At 41.7% G+C, this 20,106-nt stretch overlaps 2 protein-coding genes across 40 annotated transcripts in view; both read right to left on the bottom strand.

Moving 5' to 3' along the window:
• Positions 1 to 20,106, bottom strand: part of LOC120812009 (uncharacterized) — a 519,303-nt gene that overhangs the window by 129,585 nt on the left and 369,612 nt on the right. For 21 of the 39 annotated variants that reach the window (XR_013454475.1, XM_078096901.1, XM_078096880.1 and 18 more), the window contains 3 exons: positions 7,421 to 7,594; positions 3,683 to 3,856; positions 819 to 992 (listed from right to left, as the gene is read on the bottom strand). The exons of 7 other annotated variants lie outside the window; for them this stretch is intronic. Coding sequence is in view for 31 of the 32 variants with exons in the window: in XM_078096901.1 (XP_077953027.1) it covers positions 819 to 992; positions 3,683 to 3,856; positions 7,421 to 7,594 (522 nt within the window). In the remaining variant the exon portion in view is untranslated. Of the gene's footprint in view, positions 1 to 291; positions 466 to 818; positions 993 to 3,682; positions 3,857 to 7,420; positions 7,595 to 8,010; positions 8,185 to 8,273; positions 10,072 to 10,212; positions 10,424 to 10,577; positions 10,657 to 20,106 lie in introns of all 39 variants that reach the window. 11 more of the 39 variants (XM_078096889.1, XM_078096891.1, XM_078096890.1 and 8 more) reach the window with 6 other exon arrangements.
• Positions 17,166 to 19,782, bottom strand: LOC120811960 (uncharacterized). The gene is made up of 7 exons (XM_078096956.1): positions 19,779 to 19,782; positions 19,624 to 19,637; positions 19,141 to 19,479; positions 18,867 to 19,050; positions 18,507 to 18,631; positions 18,149 to 18,387; positions 17,166 to 17,600 (listed from the first exon to the last, which is right to left on the bottom strand). Exons 1-7 carry the CDS (start codon positions 19,780 to 19,782, stop codon positions 17,438 to 17,440), a joined length of 1,068 nt encoding a protein of 355 aa, XP_077953082.1. The 3' UTR covers positions 17,166 to 17,437.

Raw genomic sequence — 20,106 nt, forward strand, 5'->3', positions numbered from 1 at the left:
CATCCTCTCATGTCTGAAAACAAGTCTCAATATCAGTGCTTCTTTATCCAAAACGTGGTTCAGAAATGGGCATCATGGTGGTGTTTAGGCTCATCCTTACTGTCCCTCACTACTTCTGCCTGTATTGATGGTCTCATGTGGGACACAAACAGTTTGATGAGTCTCTGGTAGTTTGAGGTCAGCTTGGTGTTTCAGGGTCATATTAACCAGGCTGACAGTGGGACAGAGAAAATGTTTCCAGCTCTACCTCCTCTTACAGACTGATGGTCTGTGGCTGCAGCCTCTTCATACCTGAGAGTCTCAAGTCTCCAGTGAGGATCCTCTAGTCCAGCAGACAGCAGCTTCACTCCTGAGTCTCCTGGTTGATTGTAGCTCAGGTCCAGCTCTCTCAGATAGGAGGGGTTGGAGCTCAGAGCTGAGGCCAGAGAAGCACAGCCTTCCTCTGAGATCAGACAGCCTGACAGCCTGCAAACACACAGAACAACACACATGTCACATGATCTGAGGAAGCTGTGAGGGTGGAAGGTCACTGCAGTACTGAGATACTATCAGGTACAGAGGGGTCACATTAACATGGTTACTGACTGGTTTGCAGTCACAACTAAACACCCACGAATGTACATCAACAATCTGATAACATTACTGCTAACTCTATAATGTTGAATATTTCAATTGTAACATTTTATTGAAAATAAACCAATTTTCCTTAAAATATTTGGAAAATACATATTTAATTTAAATCATGCAAGCAGAACGAATCTTTTGAAAGTCAGACATGTACCATGGATGTAAATAAAGACACCAAGTTGAATCCTGACCTGAGAGTCTCCAGTTCACAGTATGGACTCTCCAGTCCAGCAGACAGCAGCTTCACTCCTGAATCCTGCAGGTTGTTGTTACTCAGATCCAGCTCTCTCAGACTAGAGGACTGGGAGCTAAGAACTGAGGACAGAGCGTCACAGCTTCTCTCCGAGAGGTTACAGACACTCAGTCTGAAGAGACAACAATCAACAAAAAGAAAAATAACATTTGTGTTAACTGATTCTACATGAAATAGGATTTCATTTTAAGTACTTGTGTAGACTAGACTACTAAAATTGGAAAGTGATTAAAAAGGATCTTTATTTGCTGATCTAATGTCGGTTACCATCTACACCTTGAATATTCATTCAAGGACCATCAAACTCCAAGCAGATTGTCACTGAAGCGCCAGAAATTCAATTTTTTCAGTCTCTTTGACACCTCTGCTTTTCCCATTTCCCTCAATTAATGATATTGAAATATCACATAGCATGAATAAGAGGATTAATAGGATGACCCAGTGATGTTTTATTGTGAACAAAAATTGTGTTTTAATTCCCTCCATATGAAATGTGTCGCTTCCACAAGGATGTGATGGAAAAATAAACAGATTCTTTGTCCCTAGTCGAGAACGGAAGAGGCATAGGAATCAAAGACTCCCACACGGACATTGATTTCTATGCCTCGTCCGTTCTGGACTTCATTAACACCAACATCGACAGTGTCACTACACTGAAACGAATCACCACCTTCCCCAACCAGAAGCCATGGATGAACAAAGAGGTCCACCTACTGCTGAAGGCACGAGACACCGCTTTCAGATCAGGTGATGCTCAAGCCTACAGTGCATCCAGGGCTGACCTGAAGAGGGGCATCAAGCAGGCCAAGCACTGCCACAAGCTAAGGATTGAGGAGCACTTCAAGAACAACTCCGACCCCCGTCGCATATGGCAAGGCATCCAGGTGATAACAGACCCACCAACACCACCCCCCAAAACAATGATGCCTCCTTCCCTAACAAGCTTAACAGCTTTTATGCACGCTTCGACAGGGACAACCAGGAGGCCGCCATCAAGGCTGTGCTCACTTCAGACCACCAGCCCCTCACACTCTCCTCCACCGACGTGTGTGCTGCACTGAGCAGGATTAATGCACGTTCTCAGGGCCTGTGCTGGGCAGCTAGCTGAGGTCCTGACTGACATATTCATTACATTTTACATTACAGCAGACGCTTTTATCCAAAGCGACATACATTACACTTTAAACCCATGGCTTTTTGCCTGGGGAGCAATTAGGGGTTAGGTGTCTCGCTCAGGGACACTTTGACATGGAACATGGGGCAGCCTGGATTTGAACCACCAACCTTGTGCTTCCCAGCACACCTTCTCTAACCCAATACAACAATGGACAATACAATAATAATAATAATAACAATAACAACAGCTATGTGAGGATGCTGTTCATAGACTTAAGTTCAGCTTTCAAAACTGTCATCCCCTCCAAACTAATCACGAAACTCAGTCACCTGGGTATCAACACTTCCCTCTGTAACTGGATACTGGACTTCCTATCCAACAGACCCCAGTCTGTTAGGGTAGAGAACCACACCTCCTCAACCCTCATCCTGAACACCGGCGTGCCACAGGGCTGTGTGCTAAGTCCTCTCCTCTTCTCCCTCTTCACCTATGACTGCACACCTGTACACGGTTCTAATACAATTGTCAAGTTTGCAGACGACACAACGGTGATTGGCCTCATCAGTCACAACGATGAGTCGGCCTACAGAGAGGAGGTCCAGCACTTGGCGGTATGGTGCGCCGACAACAACCTGGCCCTCAACACCAAGAAGACCAAAGAGCTAATTGTGGACTTCAGGAAGAAAACTGGCACACACATCCCCATCCAAATCAACGGGACGGAGGTTGAGCGTGTCGCCAGCTTCAAGTTCCTGGGTGTCCACATCTCTGAGGACCTCTCTTGGACCCTCAAAACATCATCCCTGGTAAAGAAAGCACACCAGCGTCTCTTCTTCCTGAGGAGACTGAAGAAGGCCCATCTGTCTCCTCAGATTCTAGAGAATTTCTACCGCTGTACCATAGAGAGCATCCTTACAAACTGCATCTCAGTATGGTATGGCAGCTGCTCTGTCGCGGACCGTAAATCACCGCAGAGGGTGGTGAAAACTGCCCAACGCATCACCTCACTCCCCACCATTGAGGCTGTCCAGAGCAAGAGATGACTGCGGAGGGCACGCAGCATTGAAAAGGACAGCTCTCACCCCAGCCACAGACTGTTTGCCCTCCTCCCCTCTGGGAGGCGCTACAGCGTGCTCCGTTCCCGGACCAGCAGGTTCATCCCTGCGGCTGTCATTCTACTGAACTCTGCCCCCCATGAACTCTGAACTCTGCCCCCCACCCCCACACACATCTCCCTCAGTGACTGTGCTTCCCCCCTCTACCCTGGCTTGACTGCCACACACCTTCCTCCAGCCACTAAACATTTGCACTGTTATTGCATATCCATTTATTACTGTTCATATTGCACAACTATTTCTTACTGTACATATCTATTTATTCACTTATTACACTTTACATATGCACATACTCTGCACTTGTTGCTATTTTTGCACTTCTGGTTGGATGTTAAACTTAATTTTGTTGCCTCAGTACTTTGTTGTACTCAGTGACAATAAAGTTGAATCTAATCTAATCTAGTTTGGTCTCTTAATTTAGATCTTCTGGCTCCATAGATAAGGTTGATTTTCTGGTGAAAAAATGGTTTTATGAAGTCTGAAATCCTGATGAACAGAGATACTGATCGTGCTGTGGAGTAGATAGTTGAAGACATTTATAAAATTTCATTCAATCTAACTTCATCTGACCTGAGAGTCTCCAGTTCACAGTGTGGACTCTCCAGTCCCGCAGAGAGCCGCCTCTCTACTGAATCCTGCAGGTTGTTGTTACTCAGATCCAGCTCTCTCAGACTAGAGGACTGGGAGCTGAGAACTGTGGACAGAACTTCACCGCTTCTCTCAGAGAGGTTACAGCCACTCAGTCTGAAGAGAAAACAATCAACAAGAAGAAAGATAACATTATTGATGGAATGCATTAAGCATTTCAAGTATTGTTCTTCGATTCTTTAACCAACTTATTATTCCTCTATTTCTTGTGGCACCTTTCAACTCCTTCACACTTTCAGCTATTAAAACCGTTCTTCGGTCCGTTTCTGAGTTTTAATGAGTGTGTATTCCGTCTCTTAGGGTGAGTCCTGAAGGGGCTAGAGTGTGAGGCAGCGTCAGAATCTGGTTTAAAAAATATGGAACTTCTGTCCTTCCAGCCAAAGTATACACTTTTCAGGCTTCATTTCTTTGGATTATTGATGGCATGGTTGTGCTGATTGGATTAATGTGTTCATGGAATCCCAGAGTTCTTTAGTTTTGGCTTCCGGAGTGTTAAAGTGACACAACATCTGCCAAAAGCCCCATAGGCTCCAATACAAATCTGGCGACATATTTCTCAAAAAATCCAGAAGGTACACGTTTTGTAAACTGCGTAAACAACGGCATTTATTACCGGACAGACATAAAAACTGCATTGTCGTGTTTGGCAGAGTCTTGGGTCTCGCAAAAACGTCTTATTTTTTAGATAGCTGTTATAGTTTTGCGCTAAAGGACATTTGTTTGAGGTGTGGATTCTGTGTAACTCGCTGTCCTGTCTCTGCCCTTTGGAGCATCTCGTTAATGAGCCCAGGTGGGCCGTTGCCGTGGATACTCAGACACACACACTGCAGTATCTGTCTGTGACTCACAGCTGCTCCTATTACCTGATTAGTGGAGTCACATGACACAGCTATGTTTTCTGTCAACAGACCAACATGATGAAGACACTCACACCCCCTCCACCCTGACCTCTTCTACTGTTAATCACTCACTCAGTCAGTCGGTCTGTCTGTCTATTTCTCCTCCTCTCCACCCCTCCCTTCCTCACCCTCCCTCCCTCTATCTACATCCCCCACCCCACCCAATAATTTCAAAATAAAAACCCAATGGAGGGAATTCTTACAGTAATGTCTGTGATGAGGCTTATTAATTAATACACTTCTTAGTTTGAATAACAGACATCCCTTCTCCCAACCCCCCCTCACCCAATTCCATCATTTCAAAATAAAAGCCTCAATGATTATCTGTACCTTAACCATGAAGCTCAGAATGAAGCAGTTTCATTGAAATACGTATTGCTCTTTCAAATACTACTACAAACACTAAGCATGTTACTAGTACTTCTAGTAGTGATACAACTGAAACTTCTACTACCACACTACTAATACTTCTACTGCTATTAATACTACAACTACTACTAATGTTATTACAAATACTACTATGGCTAATAGTATTAGTATTACAGCTGTTTCTACTGCTATTGATACTAAACCTACTTCTACAGCTAGTACTACTAATACCACAATTATAACTATAACTACTACTACTACTAATATTACTACAAACTATTTAAAACCTCTTTTTAGTCATCTCATCTTTTGTTATTTCTATACTTTTTAAAATTCATTTAAGCTCCTGTGACTTCTGTATTTTTTAGAAAATCTAATTAAATTCAGCTTCTCCCATTTTTGTATTTCCAGTTCTTTAAAATAATTTCACGTTTTCTTATCCCTGTATTAACAGCAATGTTTTAATATTCATTTCTGCTTTTACAGCAGATCTATTGAAATTCCTTTCAGCTTCTCCCATTTCTGTATTTTCAGCAATTTCAAATTAATTTCAGCTTTTCTAATATCTGTAATATCAGCAAATGTATTTAAATTCCCTTCAACTTTCTGTATTTTCAGCTATTTATAAAAATTAATTTCAGCTTTCAGCTTTTTGCATTCCAACGCATTTTCAGCAGGAAATGCATTTTCTAGTTGAGCTTGCAGCCCCACCTTACATCTAGTCTTAGTGTTTTCATACATTCATTTGTGACTGTTACTGCTGTCATGAGTCGCCAACTTAATTTCGTTTTATATTTTTACGATGGCGGTAAACATCGTTATCATTGTTGGAAAACATTAAGCATTCCCAAGTATTGTTCTTCGAATCTTTATTTCAACATATTATTGTTGGAATGCATTAAGCATTCCAAGTATTGTTCTTCTTCTTTATTGTTGGAATGAATTAAGCATTCCAAGTATTGTTCTTCGAATCTTTATTCCGCCTTCTTCTTCTATTTCTTCCGTCGCACCTTTCAACTCCTTCACACTTTCAGCTATTTAAACCGTTCCAATATTAAAATATTCAACTCCTTTCCGGCTTTCCAGCTATGACTTTTCAGCTTTATACCTCTTAAGCTTGAATTTATATAAATCAGTAATCATGAAGATTTCTTCTAATGGTTTTCCAATGGAGATCCTCTTAAACTTCTTCAACTTTCAGATTTTTCAGCTTCGCCAATCTTTCAGCTACAAACACCATTTCAACTTTCAAATGTTGACACAAGTCTCAACTGTTTTATGAAAAAATCTGCTTGTTGATATCTATTCTACTTTTTTCATAATCACTGATTATGTTTCACTAGTTCTTCGCTCGTTTTCCGAGTTTTACATGAGTGTGTATTGCGTTTCATAGAGTGAGACCTGGAGATCTTAGAGTGTGGGGCAGCGTCAGAATCTGGTTAAAGAAATATGGAACTTCGGTCCTTCCAACCAAAGTATACACTTTTGAGGCTTCATTTCTTTGGATGATTGATGGCATGGTTGTGCTGATTGGATTATGTGTTCATGGAATCCCAGAGTCCCAAGTGCGCCGTTGCCGTGGATACTCGCACACACGCTGCAGTATTTCTGTGACTAAATTTCCCTTAAACTTTCTGTAATTTCAGCAATTTTCTCAAGTTCATTTGAGCTTTTTGCATTCCAATGCATTTTCAGCAGGAAATGCATTTTCTAGTTGTTAAGATGAAATCTTCTTTGATGTATTTGAAGTAAAATAAGATCAGTAGGACCAAAGAAAATGTCTTTGCTCTAAATTAAACAAAAAGGAACAATTTACAGTAAGTGCTGTAGTATCAATATGATGAGGTAGGGATAGTTAATGCTGTTTATTAGACCTAAATACAAAATTAGGCTTCTGTATCTATTTGACTTGTTTTAAAGAAAGATGAGAAAGAGAGAGAACCAAGTGAGAGTAAAATGAGAAATTAATCGTTATTGTGTGATCTTGTGTTCTTTACATACTGAAATAGAAATAAACAACCATCAAACTCTCAGCAGATCGTCACTGTAGAGAAACATAAAGGTATTTAGTGTCTTTTCCAACTCTATCTTTCATTCATTAAATATATCAAACATAACATAATAAAGCCTACGAGGAACAACAGGATGCACCTGTGAGGTTTTATTATGAAGGAACATTGTGTTTCAGACTGTATATTTTTTAAGCTACTGTGTAATGAATTTGTATTGTCTAAAAGATTCTTGTAATGTCAGGGAAACAAACATACATTCAGCCCAAGTTTTGTCGTGAAAACGATTTTTAGGAAACCTGAAATCTTAAACAATTGTAAAAAGGGACCTAAAAGTTTAGACACAGATTTAAATCGTTAAAGACAAACTAACTTAATCTGACCTGAGAGTCTCCAGTTCACAGTGTGGACTCTCCAGTCCAGCAGACAGTCGCTTCACTCCTGAATCCTGCAGGTCATTGTTACTCAGATCCAGCTCTCTCAGACTAGAGGACTGGGAGCTGAGAACTGAGGAGAGAGCTTCACAGCTTCTCTCTGAGAGGTTACAGCCACTCAGTCTGAAGAGACAACAGTCAATAATAAATAAATAACATTTGTGTTAACTGATTCTATATGAAATAGGATTTCATTTTAAGTGTTAATACAAATACCAGTGTAGACTGGACTACTAAAAAAGGAAAGGGATTTAAAAAGATGTTTATTTGCTAATGTAATGTCAGTTACCATCTAAACCTTGAATAAGCAATCATCAAACGCCAAGCAGATTGTCACTGAAGTGCTAGAAATTTGCTAGAAAAGTCTCTTTTACACCTCTGATTTTCCCATTTTGCTCAATTAGCGATATATCGCATCGCATAAATAAGAGGATTAATATGATGACCGCGATGTTTTATTGTGAATGAACATTGTGTTTTAATTCCCTGTAGCATGGATGTAAATAAAGACACCAAGTGGACATTAATTGGATCCTGACCTGAGAGTCTCCAGGTCACAGTGTGAAGTTTTCAGTCCAGCAGACAGCCGCTTCACTCCTGAATCCTCCAGGTCGTTATTACTCAGATCCAGCTCTCTCAAACTAGAGGCCTGGGAGCTGAGAACTGAGGATAGAGCTACACGGCTTCTCTCTGAGAGGTTACAGCCGTCAAGTCTGAAGATATAGGGATGAAGAAAAAGCATTAAGTAGAAAAGATGGGAGCATGTTTATGTCATGATGTATGAATCTCTCTCTGTACTCACAGAACTTTTTTGGAGGCTTTGACCACTGGCAGCAGCTTCAGAAGAGCCTCCTCTGAAGCAGAATATTTCTTCAGATCAAACACCTCCAGATCATCTTCTGATGACAGTAAGATGAAGACCAGAGCTGACCACTGAGCAGAAGACAGTCCATCTGTGGAGAGACGTCCTGAACTAAGGGACTGTTGGATCTCCTCCACTAGAGAAGCATCATTCAGTTCATTCAGACAGTGGAACAGATTGATGCTTTTCTCTGGAGACACATCCTCACTGATCTTCTTCTTGATGTGCTGGACTGTTCTCTGATTGGTCTGTGAACGACTTCCTGTCTGTGTCAGCAGACCTCGTAGGAGAGTCTCATTCGTCTCCATGGAAAGACCCAGGAGGAAGCGGAGGAACAAGTCCAGGTGTCCATTAGGACTCTGTAAGGCCTTGTCCACAGCACTCTGGTAGAGACGTGTTGGTTTGTCTCCAAAGACTTTAGACCACAGAGAGGTTGTTTGTTCTTCTAACAGCAGATTGACCCCAGAGCTGAAGAAGGTCAGATGAACATGAAGAGCAGCCAGAAACTCCTGAACACTCAAATGGACGAAACAGAACACCTTGTCCTGGTACAGTCCTCTCTCCTCTCTAAAGATCTGAGTGAACACTCCTGAGTACACTGAGGCTGCTCTGATATCGATGCCGCACTCTGTCAGGTTGGATTCATAGAAGATCAGGTTGCCTTTCTGCAGCTGATCAAAGGCCAGTTTTCCCAGAGACTCGATCATCTTCCTGCTCTCTGGACTCCAGTGTGGATCCGTCTCAGCTCCTCCATCGTACTTGACCTTCTTCACTTTGGACTGAACCACCAGGAAGTGGATGTACATCTCAGTCAGGGACTTGGGCAGCTCTCCTCCCTCTCTGGTCCTCAACACCTCCTCCAGAACTGTAGCAGTGATCCAGCAGAAGACTGGGATGTGGCACATGATGTGGAGGCTTCGTGAGGTCTTGATGTGAGAGATGATCCTGCTGGCCTGCTCCTCATCTCTGAACCTCTTCCTGAAGTACTCCTCCTTCTGGGGGTCAGTAAACCCTCTGACCTCTGTCACCATGCCAACACACTCAGGAGGGATCTGATTGGCTGCTGCAGGTCGTGTGGTTATCCAGAGGCGAGCAGAGGGAAGCAGCTTCCCCCTGATGAGGTTTGTGAGGAGCACATCCACTGAGGCCGACTCTGTGACATCAGTCAAGATCTCACTGTTGTGGAAGTCCAGAGGAAGTCGACACTCATCCAGACCGTCAAAGATGAACACAACCTGGAACTCTTCAAACCTGCAGATTCCTGCTGCTCTGGTTTCACTGAAGAAGTGATGAACAAGTCCCACCAAGCTGTACTTCTTCTCTCTCAGCACATTCAGCTCCCTGAAGGTGAATGGAAATGTGAACTGTATGTCCTGGTGGTCTTTGTCTTCAGCCCAGTCCAGAGTGAACTTCTGTGTTAAGACGGTTTTCCCAATGCCAGCCACTCCCTTAGTCATCACTGTTCGGATTGGTTCCTCTCCTCCAGCTGAGGCTTTGAGGAGGTCTTCTAGTCTGATGGTTGTTTCTAGTCTGGCTGGTCTCCTGGATGCTGTTTCAATCTGTCTGACCTCATGTTCTTCATTGACCTCTGCGGTCCCTCCCTCTGTGATGTAGAGCTCTGTGTAGATCTCTTTCAGAAGGGTTGGGTTTCCTGCTTTAGCGATCCCCTCAAAGACACACTGGAACTTCTTCTTTAGGTTGGATTTGAGTTCAAGCTGACAAACTGCAGGAAATAGTCCTGAATGAAGACAACAAAGAAGATCAATGGGTCAAATAATAGATTTCAACATGACTCTATGAATATATTCTGTCCATCTCTTGAGACATCAGTGAAGGTCTCATTTATCAGCATGGTAAGTCTGTAGAGAAATCTTCTTACTGCTCTGCAGACGCTCAGCCAGCTCCTCCTGTTTCATTCTCCTCAGGAAGTTCACTGAGATCTTCACAAATGCCTCTCTGCTCCTCCTCTGCTCTTCGTCCAGCAAATCCTCATCCTCATTCTCTAAGCATTCTGGGTAATCTGAACTCACAACCTTCTTGATCTTCTTTAGCTCGTTCTTGACAAAAGTGAGGATGTTCTCCTCGAGCAGCTGCAACAGAACATTCTATGAATGACACCAACTAGCACCACGGAAGCCACCATCAGGTCCATGTTGGACAGACGGACAATCAACTGGTCTACAAAGTGCAGCAGGGAGATGATGGTGAACTGAGAGATGTTAAATTAGTTGTACATGTACACACCATGAAGATGGAGTCCAGGTGTGTTTGATGCTGCTGGGCAGACGGACCTGTGGGAACCTCTGAGCTCTCCTGGTCCTCTCTGTGGAGGAACATGAACAATCAGCTCATAAGATGTTTGAACCATCAACACCAATACAACATTAGTTAAAGATGTTGGCTTCTGTCATGATTGATCATGATAACCTGATGCTGAAGACTGTCAATGATGGACAGACAGTTAATTAGTTGAGTGACAGTTAGCCATCAGTTTCATCTGGTTTTGGTTCTTACTGTGGGTCATAAAAACAACGTCTCCAGACCTCTGCATCTGGTAAAAAGTCTTATGAAACTACTCAAAACCTCTTTAGTCCGTCCCCTGACCTCTAGTCTCCTTAGATCTTCTGAAACTAGTCTTTGGAACTTTTCACAGAGTCTACTGACGATACTTTGTCCAAACCTCTGCATGGAGTCCAGAGACCATGTCAGCTGGTCCACAGAGCACTGAGTTCATTCTAATCACATGTTCAGTCCCAGTCATCTGTCGCCAGAAACCTTCAGCTGTCTCAAGATGTGACCTCTGCTGATCCTGATGTGGAGGAACTAGCTCACATTGTGTTTACATCTGAGGATGTTTACAGTTAATGATTCACACTTAAACACACACAGACCAGTTAGATCATGGGTGTCAAACTCAAGTTCCTTGAAAATGACGTCCCCCCCCATCGACCGGTACATGACGTGACCAGATTTTACTGGTCTGTCCCACTTGAGATCAAAGTGGACAGTATCTGGTCCAAACTGAAAATGAGTTTGACTACAGTAGAACTGGCACTGTGACGATGGATGTGTGGTAGTGAGCTCCTCAGTCGGTTAATCAATACATCTCCTATCAATGTAAAGCCACGCAAATACTAAACAAAGTTGAATATGAAAGGAGGAAGATTGCAAAGGACCTGTAAGGCAAACAAGAAAATTAAGAAAACTCAAGGAAACTTGGTGGTTATCCATGTCAGTGATTGGGAGGACGACGCAAACCCAGCTAATGAAGCTAATGTAGCTAACCAAAGCGATTTGTTGGAGGGCCTTGCGCAACTGTCTCAGAAATTGAGGGGCTTCAAACAAGATGTGAAACGGGAACTTGGTGAATTCAGAAGCGACGTCAAGGAAACTATCAAAGAAGACTTAAATGAGTTTAAAGTCGAGGTCATACATGAGATGCAGAGCCAGCACGCAAACATCGCTGAGGCACAAACCCGTATAGCAGACTTAGAATCAGCTTGCCTAGAGATTAACGACACACTACTAACTGTAATGAAACACAAATCCAATCTCAAAAACAAAATTGTTGACCTGGAGAGCCGATCCAGGAGAAACTATCTTCGTATATACGGGATTCCAGAAGGTAAAGAAGGAGTATCAGTCTCCGACTTTGTAACGGAACTATTTGAAAGTCATCTTACGCTTCTCAACGACATGGATCTACAGGTCCAGCGGGCCCATAGAACCGATCCCAAAGCCAGCTACGACCTCGACCCCAAGATCAATAATAGTCAACTTCCTAGATTTTAGCGTTAAAGAATTGATACTCAAGAAGGCGTGGCAGTAGAAGATTGAACGGGAAGGCAAACGACTATTCTTCGACAACGACTATGCAGCTGACATAATGGAAAGACGCAAAGCGTACGGGCCCATCACAGCGGCACTGAAGGAGAAAGAGATTTGGTTAGACGCCCTCTAAGATGCGAGTGCACTGGGACTCCTGACTACGGATTTACGAGAGCCTGATGAAGCCGCACGGGACCTGACCAAACGTGGGGTAAAGGTATCGGTGACGGAGAAGGTGAATACTGTGGGCGAGGTGGAGCAGAGGCTGATTGAGCTGTTGCCATGGAAACGCACTGACGCGACAGAGAGTTGAGACGGAGCCCACAGCACTAAAGCGAAGACAACGAAACAAAGTATACCAGATAGATAACAATCTTCCAAGAACTGGAAGGAGTTTCCATCCCTCTACACCCCAAACTGGGACACGGGCTATGTCCCACAGAAATAGACAATAGGAGGAGCTAAAGCTAAACTGCTCCTTTTCCCTTTCTGTCTGGTCAGTTTGACAAAATACAAACCCCAGTTTAAATAATTGGAAAGACTTACGAGTCAATACAATATTTAGAGAAAACCTACTGAGGAAACACTTCATGTCTGTGCTATATGTTGGACACTTCTAGAATAGGCTGAAGAGCGTTTAGAAGGTATTATTCCACCACTAGTGAGGGCAGGAACATGAGAAGCTTGGGAGGTTTGTCTACTTGAATGTATTCTATAGATAATTTCATCAGGCTCGTAGAAGGGACGTGACTGTTCTTATATCTAACTCAGTGAAATTTGAATGTAACAGAGAAATCAGCAATAAAAAAGGCATATATTTATATAAATAATTGTAAAAGGAAAGTTGGAAAATGAACAAGTCACATTGGTAAATGTTTCCACCTATAGTGAAAAGTCCTCTTATAAAACCTTACTAGACAGCATCATCAGAACTATTAATATGTGGAGGTGACTTTAATATAGTTATGAATAGTAGTCTAGACACAACAAACCAGAAGAAAAACCCTAATCATGTCACAAAAACAGTAAATATTCTGTTTAAAGAATTGGTATAGTTGTTATCTGGAGAGAACTCCACCCCACCAGGAGGGACTACACACTACTCTGCACCCAACAAAAGTGATGCTAGAATTGACGACTTTTTTGTGAATAAAACGAACATACAGAGAGTTACAGAATGTGAAATTGGAACAGCAGACATGTCCGACCACTGCGCAGTTTATTCCAACATTAAGTTAATATCAGGAGAAAAGAACGTTATGTTAAACATTAAATGGTGGAATATTCAATTCTAAATCCGTGGTTGAAGAGATAAAATCAGAGATTAAAACATATCAAAAAGGGAATGATAATGGTGAGGTTAATCCTACAATCCCGTGGGACGCTCCTAAAAGCAGTTATGAGAGGAAAACTAATCGCGAAGACGGCAACTATTAAAGGTGCTAAAGAAGAAACATTTAAGATGGAAAAAAACTGCTTGAACAACAACATAAAAATACCTGCGACCCAACTCTGCTACCAAAAATCAAAGAAATTAGAGGCAACATAGATAAGTTACTAACTTCAGAGATAGAAAAGAAAACAAGATTTCTTAAACAATCCTCCTACGAGGTGTGACCCAAAGCAAATAAATTATTGGCAAAAAGACTGCAAAAACAACAGGCAGACGGGACGATACATAAGATAAAGGATCCAGAAACAAATGTAAAATCGTATGAACCCAAATAGATTGAAAACACATTCAGGAACTATTATCTAAACTTGTATAGTCAACCCCCAGCTGCCGACAAAGACCTAATTAGAATTTTTCTAGAGACACTAGACCTACCAGTAATTGGGACTGATCAGAACGACCTTTTGACCTCCCCTATTACAAAAATAGAAAGAGAGAAATCTGTGGGTAGACTAAAAACAAATAGATTCCCTGGCACTGACTGTTTCCCAGCAGAGTGGTATGAATCCGTTTGTGAACTGCTTCTACAAATACTCGAGATGTCGTTTAACTATACGCTTACCAACGGTGAACTACCACCATCCTGGAAGGTGGTCATAATACCAGTGATTCCTTAAGGAAAGAATGGTGATTGCTGCTCTGGGTATAGACCTATATCAATACTTAATATAGACTATAAATTATACCTTGATTATTGCAGAAAGATATGAACACTTTTTGAAGGACATTATAGATGAGCACCAGACAGGCTTTATCAAGGGGCACCAAACCCAGGATGACATACGGAGAACACTACATATTATTGAACACATTAATAGTAAAAACATTACTGCAGCCTTAATAAGCTATGATGCAGAAAAAGCATTCGACAGGGTGAACTGGAATTTTCTATTCCGGTGTTGGAGAAATTAGGACGAATTGAAAAAGCTATTCAGTGTCAAAACACTTTACTATAACCCAACGGCAGGGATTAATATAAATGGCAGTCTGACTGATAGTACAGCACTAGAGCGGTCCACCAGGCAGGGATGTTGACTCTTACCAACTCTATTTGCTATCTTTATAGAACCCCTTACACAATCAGTTAGGCAGAATACAGACCTTAATGGGATAAAGGTTGGAAAGGATGAACATATTAAAGGGCTTTTTGCGGATGACGTGATCTGTTACCTGCAGGACCCTGACAGATGCCTGCCTATATTAAATCGATCAACTTGAGATCAACTTCGGTTCTTATTCTGGATTCAAATTGAATCTGTCAAAAATGGAAATCTTAACTCTAAATTATAAACCTTCTGAAAGTATACAACAAACACTTAATTTAAAATGGAGTTCTAAAAGTATGACATACCTCGGAGTAACTATAACAAAAAGTATTGATGATCTATATACAGCCAACTAGACAAAAAGTGGATCAAGACATTAGGAGGTTCTCCTGTTAGATTTCAGCTCACGGATAGATACTATAAAAATGAGCACACTTCCAAAACTCTTCTTCCTATCACTTCCAATCGAGATCCCTGAGAATCAATTCAGAGCTTGGGATAAAATTATTTCAAGGTTTATATGGAATGGCCCTTAGCCAAGAATCAAATATGAAACATTACAGATTGGGGAAAATGACAGGGGAATGTCACTATCAAACACCAGGGCATACTTCCTGGCAGCTCAAATTAGACCAATAATATACAAGTTGCAATCAAAATTATCAACCCCCCATTGCACTCTAGGTTTATTGGCAGAATATACAATTTCTCAGCTGTTTGCAATAAACAAATTGCAAAAGAATTGTTTAAGTAGTTTAATGAAACTAATATTACAAAGGTTTTATCCAAATTCAAAACAAAATGCTACTTTTAATGACTTTAATGAATTTACTGCAGTCTCAAAATTATTCAACCCCTTCATGCCGAGCATCTTTAGTACTTGGTGGAGCACCCTTTTGCTGTTATGGCCTGCTGCAAACATGATGCATAGCCAGACACCAGCTTCTGACAGCTTCCCTGAGGAATCTTAGCCCATTCCTCATGGGCAATGGCCTCCAGTTCAGTAATATTCTTTGGTGTGCGTTTTGCAACCGCCTTCTTCAAATCCCACCAGAGATATTCGATGGGGTTCAAGTCAGGTGACTGTGACGGCCACTGTAGAATGTTCCATTTCTTCTTCTGAAACCAAGCCTTGGTGGACTTTGAGGTATGCTTGGGATCATTGTCCTGTTGGAAGGTCCAATGACGCCCAAGTTTCAGCTTCATCACAGTCGGCATGCCGTTTTTTCCTAAGATTTCCTGATATTTGACTGAATCCATCGTGCCCTCCACACGCTGCAGGTTTCCAGTGCCAGAGGCAGCAAACCAGCTCAGCATCACTGAGCCACCACCATGCTTCACTGTAGGCAGGGTGTTCTTTTCAGCACATGTTTCATTCTTCTTCCTCCAGACATAGCGCTGATCCATAGGCCCGAATAGTTCCAGTTTTGTCTCACTGTCCACAGAACAGAATTCCCAAACTTCGCTAGCTTATTTATATGGTTTTCAGCATATTGGAGCCGACTTTTCTTGTGCTTTTGGGTCAGTAGTGGTGTGCGTCTTGGGAGTCCGGGCATGGAACCCTTCAGTGTTTATTATGCACCTTACTGTGCAAACTGAAACCTCAGTGCCTGTTGCCACCAAGTCTTGCTGCAGGTGTTTTGCAGTCACTCGAGGGTTTTTGACCACTTGCCTCCTCAGGAATCTGGTGGCAGCTGCTGATAGCTTCCTCTTTCTGCCACGTCCAGGTAGTGTAGCCACTGTTACTTCATCTTTGAATTTGCGAACTATGCTTCCAACTGTATTTCTAGGGACATTCAGTGCTTTTGCTATCTTTTTGTATCCTTTTCCTTGTTTGTGCAAGGCAATGATCTCTTCTCTGAACTTTTAGGACAATTCTTTTGACTTAGGCATATTTCTAACATGCAATCAAACGTCACTCTGAACAAACCCCTAGCCAGACCAGGTGTTTATGTGTTCTATCTCAAGCACACCTGAACTAATTAGTAACCTTGATTAGTTGCACCAGGTGTGCTTGATACAGGGAGTTGAATCATTTCAAAGGGTGCTCTACTGAAGTACTGAAGATGCTTGTCCCGAAGGGGTTGAATAATTTTGAGACTGCAGTAAATTTATTAAAGTCATTAAAAGTAGCATTTTGTGTTGAATTTGGATAAAACCTTCACAGCAAAAAGTCCAGTATTGAATTAACTCCCACAGAGTTGATTTCAACACTTTGAGAGTTTATATAGCTCCACACTCAAGTTAAATTAACACTTTCAAAATAGTAAAACATTTAACACTCTACCAGAGTTCCTTTATTAACTCACAAAACAGTGTTAAACTAACACTGAGGGATTAGACAACTAACACTGCTCCGAGTTTATTTTTTAAACTATTATGGCAGTGTTAATTACACTCCCTAATGTGTCAATTGTTTACACTGAAAAAATGTTAAAATTCATTTTAAATTTATTAATTAAATATATTCGTATATTAATAAGAATTCATGACAATAAACAAAAACATTTTCAAAAACATTTATTCCTTTTCTCCCTTGCAGTCAGTTGAATTAAAACATTGTGAATGAAGGTATAATGTACAAACTTTCATCCGAAACATTGTATGAGCTTTGAATATGAAACGGTTTATGAAATTTAAGCTCAGACATTTTTAGTAAACATCTTTCCGCACTTCGTAATACTCTGAATGCCTGTAAATAGCTTGTTTGTCAACACATGAAACAGGTCAGCATTGTTATAGCTTCTTACTCACAGGGTGAGAATGCTACTGGCTGGTTAAGCAGTCTCTTTAACTCTGGGTGACTCCTTAATTTCCAATGAGACGCTTATCCATGGTGATGTAGAAGCTGTCAATCTTGCTCTTCTGACGCCCAACAGCGAGGAGGTACGGCTGCCGACCCTGCTGGTTGCGGAGATGCTCCTCCAAACTGCAGCATGACTATGGTTGAGATCAGAAAACTGAACATTAGACACAAGAATAATGTGCAGCCAAATAAAAAAACATAGAAGTGATTATTTAAACATCGTATTGGCTAGTGCAAGATCAGGATCAGGATCAGGAAACATTTATTAGCCAAAATATGTCAAACATACAAGGAATTTGTCTTGCCGGTTAGTGCGCGACAGTAGACAGACAAGACAACAGTGCACAAGTAATAAAATAAAGTGGAATGAAATGCTATTGCAATGGGTTAGTAGAATAAGGATAAGGCTATGGGTTAGTATAAAACAAGGGAATAAAGTTAAAAAAATTTAAATATTAAAAAGTTAAGAAAAATATTAAGCATGAAGTGCACTAACGAACAAGTAACAGACAAGAGACAAAGTGACAAGTGACAAAGTGATGAATTGCAGTTAAAGTGGCATGTGCAGTGTGAGGGGGAGTGACCGGTGGAGTGTTATAGTCAGGCAGTGGGGGACCGGGCTCTGTTGATGAGCCCGACTGCCGAGGGGAAGAAACTGTTCGTGTGGCGGGAGGTCTTAGACCTGATGGACCTCAGCCTCCTGCCAGATGGAAGGGGCACAAACAGTTTTTGTCCGGGGTGGGAGGGGTCGGCCGCGATCTTTTTAGCTCGCTTCAGAGACCTGGAAGCGAACAAGTCCTGCAGGGACGGCAGATTGCAGCCAATCACCCTCTCTGCGGAGCGGATGACCCGCTGAAGCCTGCCCTTGTCCTTGGCTGTGGCTGCAGCGTACCAGACGGTGATGGAGGAGCAGAGGATGGACTCGATGATGGCCGTGTGATGGGAATGAAGACATAATTACAATCCACAACCCTCATTTACATATGTGGCTAAGAAGTTGACATGACAAATTATTATAATTCCCTTAATAATATAATTACCTTATGAAATACAACAAGTCTTTCAACTGCATCACATGCACTCATTTTTGGAGACTTCAGTCCCCCTGGAGGTGGTGGAAGGAGATGTAACAGCAACAACAGGGAGGCCATTTCTTGGTCGTAGGCTGAGGACAAACAGTCACGAGAATTAACTAAAAACTCTTCAAATGTAACACTAAGTTTGAATGAGAACAGGGAGGCATTATGACAAAGTTTTAAACAGTCATCCATCTATTAGTCACACTTATCCCAAAAATCAGATCAACGTTGAGAGACACAGAATGGAAAAAAATAAATATTATTGCAGTTATAGTTTAACTGAAATGATAGCAAATGTATTCAAATAAACAAAACACTCACTTGTTGCCTCATCAAGATCACGTCCTGGTGGACTTTCTGCTGACTGCACCAAGCGACGCAACTCTGGTGTTGAGGTGAGCCGCTTAGCCTCTTTAATGACATTTGGCTTGAAGAACAAATCCCATTTCTGAAGAAGCCTGGAGGATGTGTCTTTGTCAAATAGGAGAGTGAAGTCTTGGTCCACCTTTAGGGAAGAAGATATTAAACAACAACTACTACTACTGGAAATACTTTCAAATTTCAAGCCATTCCAAACATCTCATCCCAAACTTACCAATGCTTTTGTATCCAGGAATCTTGGGAAGCTGGAGAGTATATCAACACTTCTGCCTGGGTCATTAACAAGCTTCTGACAATGCTGAAAGGTCTCTCTCATCTTCTGGAAAATCAGGGAATTGTCTGCTGTATGGTTAAGCAAAGACATGGCCTCTTGGCAAGCATCACCTTCAAGCTGCCCTTCAACATTAACAGTCCTTTGGCAATTTGGGCCTCCTGGAGAAAAGTCAATTGGGCTATTTGGTGGTTGTGCAGATCCTTGATAAATCTTCCTCTGGACTGTTTTCAGATGCCAAGAAATGTATCCTGTGCTGCTTGCAGCATCATAGAAGTGTTCCTGAAATGAAAAAAAGAAATGTGTTGTAATACCAGGCTCATGAGAAATCTCACGGAAATCAAATATCAATGTCATCCACACAGTTTTGGGTCACAACATGACATGGAAGTTTAAACAATAATAATGCCTATTACATAGCCCTACTTTGAGTATGGATCCTTAAGGGAAGGGAACAGCATCACTATCCCACGTGCATAATCTTCTCTGATTGTTTTAGTGGGGCAGTGCCTGAGAGGAGATATTAAATTAGTAAATTACTACATTTACAAACAAATAAAAACAACGTGAAAGAAACATACCCATGATTGTCAATCATGTGAGCCACCGGGATATCAACCATTTGTCTTCTTGCAGCATCTGTTAGGGTTTCTGTTCACCTCTGGACTTGCCTCTATTAACTAATAAATAACAAAAACGTGAGACTACAAAAGATAGTGATAAACAGCTTTTCTAGTGACTCAGAGTGAAAAAATGTGAAAGCATTAAGCAACCTGTTTAGCAGACACAGCATCACGTGTAGCCTCAATTCTTTGTCTCTTGTTAGGAACATCTAGGATTATAGTTGATGCACTTGAGCTGAAGCTTGAGTCAGACGTCTCAGAAGACAAGGAGAAATCAGAGAATTCT

Source organism: Gasterosteus aculeatus, chromosome 21 (genome assembly GCF_964276395.1).
Source record: "Gasterosteus aculeatus chromosome 21, fGasAcu3.hap1.1, whole genome shotgun sequence".
Lineage (NCBI taxonomy): Eukaryota > Metazoa > Chordata > Actinopteri > Perciformes > Gasterosteidae > Gasterosteus > Gasterosteus aculeatus.

Bases quoted from the DNA above. Each gene is read 5' to 3' on its own strand.
- LOC120811960 (XM_078096956.1), bottom strand. The intron at 19,051-19,140 runs GTAAGTTTGGGA...TCTTCCCTAAAG, and splicing joins TCCTGGATACAAAAGCATTG to GTGGACCAAGACTTCACTCT. The intron at 18,632-18,866 runs GTGAGTGTTTTG...GTTTGTCCTCAG, and splicing joins TGATCTTGATGAGGCAACAA to CCTACGACCAAGAAATGGCC.